At 39.4% G+C, this 12,108-nt stretch overlaps 1 protein-coding gene and 1 long non-coding RNA gene across 7 annotated transcripts in view; one reads left to right on the top strand and one right to left on the bottom strand.

Annotated features, from left to right (window-relative positions):
• Nucleotides 1-12,108, bottom strand: part of ST18 (ST18 C2H2C-type zinc finger transcription factor) — a 254,977-nt gene that overhangs the window by 57,010 nt on the left and 185,859 nt on the right. For 5 of the 6 annotated variants that reach the window (XR_013545387.1, XM_078393742.1, XM_078393743.1 and 2 more), the window contains 3 exons: nt 7,628-8,419; nt 3,137-3,271; nt 1,623-1,713 (listed from right to left, as the gene is read on the bottom strand). Coding sequence is in view for 5 of the 6 variants with exons in the window: in XM_078393742.1 (XP_078249868.1) it covers nt 1,623-1,713; nt 3,137-3,271; nt 7,628-8,419 (1,018 nt within the window). In the remaining variant the exon portion in view is untranslated. Of the gene's footprint in view, nt 1-1,622; nt 1,714-3,136; nt 3,272-7,627; nt 8,420-9,859; nt 9,950-12,108 lie in introns of those variants that run through there. The other variant, XM_078393745.1, reaches the window with a different exon arrangement.
• The window catches only part of LOC144589328 (uncharacterized), a 35,722-nt gene continuing 27,700 nt past the window's right edge, over nt 4,087-12,108 (top strand). Inside the window, exon 1 of the long non-coding RNA XR_013545393.1 lies at nt 4,087-4,212. This is a non-coding gene — a long non-coding RNA (uncharacterized LOC144589328). The remainder of the gene's footprint in view (nt 4,213-12,108) is intronic.

The following is a 12,108-nucleotide window of genomic DNA, read 5'->3' on the forward strand; positions in this document are numbered from 1 at the left end:
AGGAAGAAGCACGGAATGCCTAAGAACAGTTAGCATGTATAATTGTTAGTTATTATTATTCATTTTATTTACACGCCACCTTTCTCCTGATAAGGGGACCCAAGGTGGCTCACAATATTAAAAAGAATAGAATTTAAAACATAAAAAAGATTAAAAAATCAATTAAAATATACTCTAATTAAAATAAACTGATTTCTTAAAAGCAAATAAACATTAACATTTTAACTCTAAGAAAGCATTCAGGGATTCAATCATGATTGTTAAAAGCCTGCCTGAAGATATGGGTCTTCAGTAGAGATGGCCATGACTTAAGTCGCACTGCATCAAAGGACTCACGCATATGATTCACTCCGTGCAGCACCACAACTGCATGTGTTCCCTCTGAACACACTTGAGCTGGCTGACCCACTCAAAAACCTCCATGCACCACTGGGGTTGTCCTCCAGTGCTAGCTGCCCAGTCTGAGAATGAACTCAGGTTGCCTTTCCTCACCTCCTCTGGCAGCCGACCACTCAGGTGAGGAGGTGGGATGGGGAGTCTCCCTGTGCAGCCATTGAGTGTTCGGTTGCCAGAGGAGGTGGGGAAGGGCAGCCTAAGCTCATTCTCAGACTGGGCAGCTGGTGACAGAGGACGCCCCTGGTGGTGCACAGAGGCTTGTGAGTAGGATAGCTGGACAGGCAGTGGTTGGAGGGGGACACACAGTGTAGTGCCGCACAGTGTGAGTCATATGATGCTGCACAACTTAAGTTGTGTCTGTGTCTAGTCTTCAGCTATCGGCGGAAGGATAAAAGGGAGGAGGCCAGCTTGATCTGAGGGAGAGCATTCCACAACCTGGAAACTGCCACAGAGAAGATCCTATCTTGTGTCCCCATCAGCCGTACCTGAGCTGGCAATGGGACCAATAGCAGGACCTCCTCTGATGATCTTAAATGTCAACACGACTCATATGGGGAAATATGGTCCTTCAAATAGCCTGGACCCAAGCTGAATAGGGCTTTATAGATAATGACCAGCACTTTGAATTGGGCCTGGAAATGGACTGACAGCCAGTGCAGATGTTGTAGCAGAGGCATTGTATGCTCCCTATTGCTAGCTCCAGTCAACAATATGGCTGCTGAATTTGGCACCAACTGAAGTTTCTAAACTATCTTCAAAGGCAGCCCCACACAGAGCATGTTACAGTATTCCAAACAGGATGTAACTAAGGCATGTGCATGGATGGGTTGTCTACATATCATTTAGGAGAAGTCTTGCAAACCCACATCTGCTAGCTGGAATTGTAATTCAACATTGCTGGTGGGCATGAGGTTGAGAAGGCTCTCTTAGGGCACGGGTCAAAGGAACACAACAAATGAATGAATTTAAAAATATTCTTATTGATGTATTAAAATGTAATAACACAATCCAAATATATGTCTTAGTGGTTTCAAGGAAAGAATTAAGTAGGGGGTTATTTGTTTCCCACTAAAAACATAAAACCTATAAGTCCTTTTGGGAGGGGGCTGGCCCATACACCTTGTGGAAGCAGAGTGTTTGTGCTATCACTTTGTACTGAAATAGTAACAAAAGCTAATGAAAATGTTCCTTTCTTGAAAAATCTAAACGATCACAGAATAGAATACCTTCGGTGAGTGTTGCGGTTGCTGTTGACATGTCCTCTTCCTGTACATCCAGGAGTGGGGCACTTTAGTACATTTTCATGCATGGCAAGGACTATAGAAGATGAAGAAGAAAAAGAAGGAAAGAGTGCCCCAAATACACATCAAACTTAACAGTGCTAGCGCTGGTTCAAAACTCTAAGAGTGGTGTTCAGCATTTACATGTTTTTAATACCCTATGGATATATTTATATGACCAAAGTTAAGAAGCCATTACCTTCTGGTTATAACTTCATTTGGTTATGTTCTACACTAAGAGAGCATTACCGGATGCTTAAATCACCATACTTCCAGTCAGGTGTTTGTTGATACACCCAACTATTAGGAGCTGAGTAAGTAAAGGCAAAGGTTCCCCTTGACATTTAGTCCAGTCGTGTCCGACTCTAGAGCATGGTGCTCATCCCCATCTCCAAGCCATAGAGCCAGCGTTTGTCTGAAGACACTTTCCATGGTCACGTGGCCAGCGCGACTAGACACAGAATGTCGTTACCTTCCCACCGAGGTGGTAACTATTGATCTATTTGCATTTACATGCTTTCAAACTGCTAGATTGGCAGGAGCTGGGACAAGTGATGGGAGCTCACTCCATTGCATGGATTCGATCTTATGACTGCTGGTTTTCTGACCCTGCAGCACAGAGGCTTCTGTGGTTTAACCCACAGTGCCACCAAGTCCCCAGTTTTGAGTACATGTACTCAAAACTGCTCCCCTCCATTATCACCTCCTGATTTAAAAAGGAGTTGTAATCACATCTTGTACTGCAGTCCACAAGAAGACATTCTGGAAGGTTGGGGAAAATACCAATGTGTATCTTGGTTTCTGCCAGGTGTAGCAGCCATGTGAACAAGTGAGACAAGATACTGTGGTGAGCACCCTGAAGGATCTGGAGAGGGAATAGATTCTTTCCTAACACCTTGATGAAGTATGGGTCCTTAAGTGGCTAAACTATGAGGAACACAGTTTTAAAATGTTTTGGTGGCTTCAACTCAGTGGATTTGTCTCACAAAACTGTTCCACCCTACCATTTATGGAAGTGTTTGCCTAACAGCAGGAGTATTGTCCAATGATTTTCATTCCTTCAGAAGGGGGCTGATAGGTTATTCTGTCAAGTAACCCAAGCCACTTAGAGGATGAAGAGTTGCTTGCCCATCTTATCTCTCCATGAGGGTAGGACATGTACTCCCAGGTACAAAACCACTTTGCATGGTACGACTGACCAATAGGAACAGGACAGTCAAGGGACCCTTTGGCCTAAATGTATACTGGAGAGGCAATGAGAAACTGCAGGTAAGATTCTGATGATTCCTGTGGTTTGAGGTACTGTGGGATTAATCAGATGTGGGTCATAGGGACTAGGCTCACGCTTCCAGGTGCAACGTAGTCTTTGTACATGTCTTACAAAAAATAATTCCTCATGTTTTCACTCTTGTGAGTGAGAGGGTAGGTATCTTTTTCTATATTGAAGAAATTATGCTTACTTTCCAGTGGCAATCTGACTTTATGTGGACAACCTGAAAGGCTGCGATGGTGTGGATACAATCCAGTCACGTGGCCCGTGCCATCACATCCCGGGATAGGACATTTGGTCTCTCTCTTTTCAGGCCTTGGCAAGTCTTCAAGAAAAAGAAATGAAGATTTTGTTTGCACATTGCAAAAGTACAAATCTTAGATTTTTTTTTTTCATAAATGAGAAAAACTTCAAACTTTTTTTTCCTGACTGGGGAAAATTATATGCGTGGTTTTTTTGTGCATTCATTTTCCATTTTGGGACTTGATTCACAAACATTCAAGGGTTTTGTGTGTGCAAAAATAGTACTTTGTACCAAAATGTGGAATTTTGTTCAAAAAGTATTTTGCACAGAATAGAAGGTTTTAGTGTCAAATATGCAACATTTTTTTTGGTTAATTCTGGTGAAAAATGCTGGTCTTTTTGCATGCATGCAATACTGGAAAAAATCTCAGAATGGTTCAGCATTTTTCCAACAGGGAGTATTCAAGTGTCAAGATAATCTTTTTCCTTGAGAATGAGAATCTTCATGAATATTGGTTACATCCTTAGAACACAGTCCTCATTGCGATGGTTCAGGGACCAGCATAGGTGCAGGTGTGTCACCCTCCCCAAAAATTATGCAGTATAGTGCCATCCACATACCCCAGTCACAGGCCATCCTTGATATATGTCAGGCTGACTACTTTTAAGAGATTAGTCAAAAGGAACTCTTTTTCAAGGTATTAATGGAAGTGGAAATGCTATAGATCTTTTAAAATTCTACTTTCTGCTTTCAGCAATGGTTTCTTATTTTGTACTAAAACATATGACTTTGGAATTTTACAGTGACATCTGAGTCATAAACCAAAGAAAAAGAAAAGAAGGGAAGGGAAGAGAAAAGAAAAGAGGAATTGTCTGAAAAGAAAAACCCAAAGAGCACTGAGTATCAAAATATCAGGCTTTGGAAATGTTAGATCACTGTGAAGCAGATGGAATCAACTAACTAGGGAACTGCAGCAACTCCCCTTCTCTGGTCCATGCAATGGCAGGACTGCAAACTACAAGGTAGGTTTTTTTTCCTCAACAAGTCATTCCACTAAAATCTGGAATGGAGAACCACCCATCTGGAGGCCAAATGTGGTTTGCAGTTTTTTTCCTTTCCAGTCCATCTAGGTGAGGAGCTTCTGAGGAAACCACAGAGGGCTCCGCACCTCTGTCTGCAATGCACAGGGAAAATTCAATGGGGCGGAATGATTTGCAGGGGAGGGTGTCACTTATTCCCAAACACTTCCATAATATCTTCCAGCCCTTTGGAGCCATCTTGGAAGTCAATCCAGTCTCTTGAGGCTTTTCAATCCCTCATCCCTCCAGTTTTCCACTCTAGCATATATTTTATAATTCTGATCCTTTGCTGCTTCATATCCTTTCCCTTCCTCACTGTGCATTGCTCACAACTTTCATAGACTCTGTGATAGCTTATTGTACTCTGATATCTGAAGAAGGCACTGGGATACAGTTTATTACATTTCCCACAGCAACTGTCTTGTTTTGAAAATGAACAATGCTGAATCGAATGTTTAATTCTGTGTGATGATTTGTCACACAAGCTAGAAAAAATAACAAATTACATTCAGCTATATTTACTACCCAAGTCATGTGTTGTGTGGTATAAGGGAAATAGCATTTTGTGCACATGCATGTACTACATGCTACATGTCAACTTGGCATCTTCTTCAGATAAATTTATCTGCTCACACTGTAATTGTATGCATCCCTACTCAGAAGTAAGACACATTGAGCAGAATGCCACTAACCCCCCCCCCTCTAAGTGTATATAAGACTTCTGGGAGAGCATCTGAAATTTGAAAAAAAAGGGAGAGAGAGTGTACAGAAGTCTATGTATTTGCTTTTAAGGGCATCTTAAAAATAGGAACACTTCTTGATAATTAGGCACAACAAAGAACATGCATATCTTTGTAACTAAAGGAAAATAAGCAAAGAGAGGGAGGGATATAATATGATACCCCCCTCAAAAAACTGTGATGGAACTGGGCATAGCCAGGACATGGAAAAGAGAAAGGATGTCAATAGATGTGAATTCCATAGGTGTAAACAGCCTTCATTTCCACTCCACTTTCAAAGTTTCCTCATGGAATCCACTGTTCTTGTCATTCAGGGATATTGTTTGTCATCTCTGAGATAGGTCATCCCACAGTAGCAGAATTAAGCCATGGGGATTCCCCCCCCCAGCACAGAGTTAAGTGATAATTTGTTATCTTTAATTTAGATCTGCATAACTTGGAATTCATAACATTATGCAGTTTGTCTTAAGAAACAGATAGACAATTCATTGACTCATCGTTTATTAAATGTTATTCTTAAAATACCTCATATTTAATTAAGAGATCAGTTCTGTAAGAACATATCTAGTATACTGAAGCTTCTTTCTTTAGGATTATTAGGTAGTGAAGATCCTAAGATATGCAGTGTAATAGCACTTTGAAACTCCATTTTCTGTGATGATTCAGCTGTAACTGATACTTGTAATACTTCATGTGTACCCAGTAAAAATCTGAAATGCAGTCACATATGATACCACATTATGGCTATTCTTTGTAGCACCTATATTACAAAGCATAACGCTGAAATCCCGTTTATGTAAATTCTGTGGCATAAGGCTGATGATGTCATCAAGAAGGGAGGGGGAAGTTTTTAATCACCATTGCTGGGATAACTTTACTGTTGCTGGCAGTTTTCAGTAATTGAAGTCTTACCTCCCTCGTGCTTTTGCCCTGTGCAGGTTTTCAATGATGGAAAGGATTACTAGGAACCCCTAGTGACTTTTTGACAGGGGGAAGAAATGTTCAGTATTCAAAAAATTGCCCTGGCTGATGATGTCATCAGCTTTACATGACAAACATACAACATGTTGTCAGCCCCTTTTAAAAGCCTTTTTGTTTGTATCTTACATGTTCTAGTAACTCAAAGAATACAAATCAAGTGAACCGTGCACTATACTTTTCAATACTGCTGTAGCAGTCTGAACTCCCTTGTATGGTACTGGAAGTACCGTATAATCCTTGCTTCTTTGACCAATGTCAGTCGAAGCAAAAAAAGCTACTCCCCTTCCCACAAAAAGTCTCTTCAGTGCCTGAACTACAGCAGAAATACTAGGTGGAAGAAGAACGCCGTGCATAAACTGGGTGGACCCAATCTGCCAAGTGTGGACATGATTATCTGAAATGCTCCACCCACAGCTTTAAACAGTATAGCTGGATACAAGCTTTAACACACTGGCAAGAACAGATCCTTTTATGAGTTAACAGGATAACAGGGCATGTTTCATTCAGTATGTGGTGCAGGAGGAGATCTGTGGAATCCCTATCTTGCCATTAGATATAGATAAAGCACCCAAAGAAGTCATCACATTGTTAAACTGTAAATTAAAATGCAAAGCACGTGCAGCCCCTGAAGGAGTGGAACTAAGAAAGAACAGGGCTGTGAGTAAGAAATTTGACTCTGAAAGAGTGGGAGAGTTGAGAAGGCCAGAACTGCTGTTGCCACTTGGCCTGCTGAGCCCCTTGACAATGGTTTAGGGTTTTGAAGATTCTACATTTATTTATTTTATTTATTTTATTAGATTTATACCCTGCCCATCTAGACTGGGTCTACTCTGGGCGACATGTGAGGTTGACTCTTCTAGGTACAGTAGTGCCTCGCATAACAAGCGCACCGTTTAATGATGAATCTGCATAGCAACGCATTTTTTGCGATCGCTAATGCGATCGCATTGCGATGTTTTCAATGGGTAAACATCGCATTGCAATGATCAGTAAGCGTTTCGCTTACCGATCTTCACATTGCAATGTTTAGAAAACAGCTGATCGCGGTTCCAAAATGGCCACCGGATCAGCAAAATGGCTGCCCACAGCATTTTCGCGCCCTGCCCTCGCTTACCAGGCAGTGAAAATGGCGGCCGGATGGGGGTATCTTCGCTTACCGGTGAGTTTTTCCCCCATAGGAATGGGGTTTCCCCCCCCCCGCATAGCGACAAATCCGGATAGCGACGTTAATCCTGGAACAGATTAACGTCGCTATGCGGGGCACCACTGGATGGGATACCCAATCCAGTTGAGGAAGGTGTCTTGGATTTTTATATGAATTTAAATTCAAAGGGACACTCGAACTTTTCAATTCTATGAACAACTTCTGTATCAGTGCTGTTGCCTAGGACTTGGGTATACAAACTGTAACATTTTGTTGTTCTTATAATTGCTCCTGTCATATCACCATGCAAAAGAAAATACTCATTGTGTTAAATTGTATTTGTAAGGTTCACCAATAGGTATCTAAATAAGCAAATAGCTTCACAGGACTTAAAACTGTTACACACAGTTTTCATGAAATCCAAGGGGTTAGGGGAACAACCAGATGTCTAAACAAATGTGCAAACCATTATGAACAAGGGAAGTGGACTCACGTTTGTTGTTATAGATTGATTTACCGCCGAGATCAATCACTTTGGCTTGTCTTCTTTCACCAGCAAGGTGTTCCAGTAGAAACCTGTCCAGCTCTTTGTAGGTGCTATGAAAGACATGACCCTGCTCTGCCTGCAGAGCAATTGCTCGTTCCAGCAAACTCAAGTTTTGCTTTGTTTTGTCCGAGTCAAATGACATCTCAGTGTTTTCTGACAGGCACTCCTCTTCCTCACTGTCTGGAAATAGAGTCTGGATTCTGTTGCTGAAAGACACAACCTCTGATTCTTGGCATTCTTGTGGCTGTGTTTCCAAGTCACAGATAGTCTCAGAGTTTTCAAAATTTGCTTCTTCTGTTTTGACTCCTAACACTTTTATGACATCTTGCTGATTATGTCCTACAATATAGTTTTGATCTAAAGGGAGTTTTACACTCATCTCTTCAGAGAAATTTGAGGAGCTGTCCCATTCATTGTCCAGAATTTCAGAACTACTTTCATTATCCTCAGAGGAACAGTATTGTGGGTCAGAAACACTAATTCTGCCTCTTCTTACAGAAGAGTTGATTATATAACATTCATCAATATTCTTATTTTCTATTTTTAAGGACTGGCTACTGCTATCATTTAATTTATCATTGTCTGCCAGGATTGGCACATCTTTTACCGTTTTTTCAGCATTAATTAAAGATTTGTTCATTAGGTTCTGGTAGCTGCTATAATTGTCCTTCTTTAGATGATCACTTTCTTGTGTGTCCAGATTAGGAGTACCTTTTTCTGATATTACGGTGCACTCTTCTAGAAGGATAAAGAAGAGGAAGGTAGAAAATTAAAATTAATTACTCTTACTTTGGCCACAATCCACAAACCATTTATGGAAAAATGAATCCTATTCATGTCAGTAATACTCAGCCCTAAGTGGTTTGAGATGACTAGCTTATACTAGATCAAGATTTGTTTGATGAACAGTAGGAAGATTGATACTGAGCAAACACTCTCTGCAGCAGGGGATCACACAACTGCTTCATCAAAATGGTTGCATTTCTTGCAGGCACATTAATTTCAAGACATTTTATACTGTTATTTTTAAAAAATACAACTTCACACATGAAGCTGCTCCTAGTTTCATCGACAGCAAGGGGATTTTTTTCCCTAGAAACTTTGCTGAGAATTATCCGATAAACATTGTACTGTGGTTTCAAAAGACAGGAAACGTCAGTGTGACATTTGCAGAGGTCAAACTATTCATTCTTCCAGCTCTATTTTAACCTCATACATTGGGAGTCAATGTGTTATAGTGGATAGAGTGAGAGACTGAACTCAGGAGACCTGGGTTCAAATCCTTGTTTGGCCATGAAAAGTCATGGAAGAGGTGGCACTAGTAAAATAATAGCTTAAATATTTCATATATTTTGAAAATATAAGATGCAGTCCCCTGGAGACTCATTTCTCACAGAGTTCACAAAGAACTAGTTCTAGAAGCTTTGCCGTTCATGGCATTGCCGTCTGAAGGCTTGTAGACCATGTTGCAACATTGCAGCTACTTACACTAACAAGTTTGTTTACTTTAAGTCCAAAAAGAAAGAAAAAAAGAGCTGGGATTGTTTGGGACTATTGCTTTTTGCCACTGGAGTGTCTTCCTTCCAGCCAGTGTAATGTATTCTTACCCCAAATATTTCATTCCATTTTTCGGTGACCAAGAAGCAAAAGTGATATTGTTTGAGTCCTATAGGCCAGCCCCAGTTGGGAATAGGGATGGGGAGAATAGGAGTTTTCAGTACATTCTGGAAGAACAAGACATGTACTGTGTTTCCCCCAAAATAAGACAAGGTCTTTATATTAATTTTTGCTCCCAAAACCACAATAGGGCTTATTTTCAGGGGATGTTTTATTTTATTTTTCATGTACAACAATCTACATTTATTCGAATACAGTCATGTCATCTTCTGGTTGCTGCACAATGCTGCAAAATGGTGGAGGGTGGGGTTTTACTTAACTAGGGCTTATTTTTGGGGTAGGGCTTATATTACGAGCATCCTGAAAAATCATACTAGGGCTTATTTTCAGGTTATGTCTTATTTTCGGGGAAACAGGATATTTGATACCTAACTCTAATCTTAGCCATTACTCTCTCACAATCCAGTGACATTCCAGTAGGGTAAGAAAATAGTCCATAATTCACTTAATGTGAGTGTTTTTGCATTGAATCCTAGTGCCTGAGTGTTAATATAGTCGCACAGGGAGAATAAGGCTTCTTATTGAAAGAAGATTGTTCATCAAGATTATTGTAGACAATTCCATCCTTCTGTTCCTCTTCTTTCTCCTGCTGTGGATTATAGTAAACAAGTAAAGTGGAAAGCTATTACTGCAGTGCCAAATGACAATCCTGAAAAATGGGAAAAGCATGTGCTGTACATTGGGAATTGTGTGCAAACTTGTAACTAAGAAGCTAAAAATCTTTGAAAAACACCACACCAAGTAAGTTGGAAACATAAGAAGCTTGAGTCCTTTATCATTTCATTTGCTCATATAAACTAAATTATCTTTAATCTGTTTTGAGAATTTCTATCCATAGGTTACATTGTCTAGATCCCCCCCCCCAAAAAAAAATATTTGCTTTGGATCAACCTTTTGTTAATCAAAGTCCCAAATTCTAAAGATCATAATTTACATGTTCCATGTAGCTGTTGTAGTTACAGTACTTTTGCAAGAGACAAAACAGATTTTTTTAATCAACATATTTCTGTTTTCCTAAAGAATTGCAGAAAATAAGTGTGTCCTGTGCTAAGAAATATTGTGTTCTTTGAAATAAGTAGGGGAAGAATACATAATAGAGGCTACATGGAATGGATCTTTCAAATGCTGAAAGACAAATCCTTTCTGTTTTATTTAATTTTTTGCTGAACAGATTTTTCCCCCTGACAAGGACACTCCAAAATACATCTCCATCATCTTCTTTTCTGGTAATTATCTCCCTAAAATCAACACTGGCCTGCCAGGATCAAGTAAATATTACCATAGTAACTAAAAGCATTTTTGGATGCAGAAAGAATTTAGCCACAACACTAGCCCCTTCAATAATGCTGATTATAGGGTGCATTCTTTTGTTGGGATGTATTCAGCATAAACTGGACCATTCTACATTTTACTTCCTAGCGGAAAAAAAAGATAGATAAACAAGCTTACAATAAAAGATAAGAAGGTCCGGTTCTTTGCAGATTCCACATCAGACCAATTCTGGGTTTAAATAATAACTTAAATATCATCACAAATGCAAATTAAGTTTTGTCTCAGCAACAGTGTGCTATTAAGAGAAAGTGAAAAGGTTTATCATAATTTCAAAGTATTATCAACTACCGAAAACAAATAAAAAGCATTTTCAGTGAATATGTCCAATTCATTGAACTATTCTCTCAATCCACTTAACTACCCACATGTGTACAATAATGATTTATAGACATTATACCTAATTATGCATATTTGGGCTATGTTGGAGTGCCTAACAAAAGCTCTAGAAAGCAACAATTACCTCTGTTGCTTAGCTACATAGTTTAAAATATTCCTATTAAGTGCAGATTATTGTGGAAAAGAGGAGGAGGAGGATACAGATGCACATGTGCCACTACAATGCACTTCACTTTACTGCTGCCAAACTGTTAGCATTTTGGGTCACTTCCAGTTTACATAATTGTTTGATTCAACTCTTTATTACACATTAAAAGAAAATATTTATTAATTCTTTCTTGTCCGTTTTCTTCAGGACATTGAAGAAGATCAGGCCAGCATCAAAACACTTGCCACTTTGTTTGAAATACTTGCCATACATTCTTGTCACTGCTGGCAAACTCCATGAAAACTTTATTTTTAGGAATTTCATCACCATAGATTATGTCTGAGTTGGATCAAAAGCAAAAGTTTTCAACATTTTCCAAGTGTGAAACCAATCCAGAATGAATTGGATAACTCTCATGTTAACATATCACCACGTAAAATATTAGAAGAGCTAACAAAATGTATGTATGTCAGTGATGTCAATTATTTTATAATGCTAGATTTTTGACAGATGAAAAGATACATCCAGTTCTATTTTATTAATTATTAGTTTTTCTGTTATAAAACCCATTCCAGCAGGTTTGGAAACACTATGGCAAAACTGTATGCTAGCAATAACTCCTGATTACAAAACTAAAATCATATTAGCACTCACATCACATGTCCAAGACAATCTTTCAGGCTTCAGAAATCAGACTCAGAAAGGGAGATCTGCTTATAGTCCGAAGCCAGTCACAAAACCCTAATACAAACTCATTTGTGAACTGCAGAAGGTGAGAACATGTACAAGTAATATGAGAACACCTCATATTACTGGGGCAAACATGCAAAATCAGCTCTTAAAGAGTTTTCCCCTCTGGGGAATCAGAGCCTCCATTTATCTCCCTCATCGCACCATCATGAAGTGTGACACTGATATAAAAATTCTAGTACCT

Source organism: Pogona vitticeps, chromosome 4 (genome assembly GCF_051106095.1).
Source record: "Pogona vitticeps strain Pit_001003342236 chromosome 4, PviZW2.1, whole genome shotgun sequence".
NCBI classification, from domain to species: domain Eukaryota; kingdom Metazoa; phylum Chordata; class Lepidosauria; order Squamata; family Agamidae; genus Pogona; species Pogona vitticeps.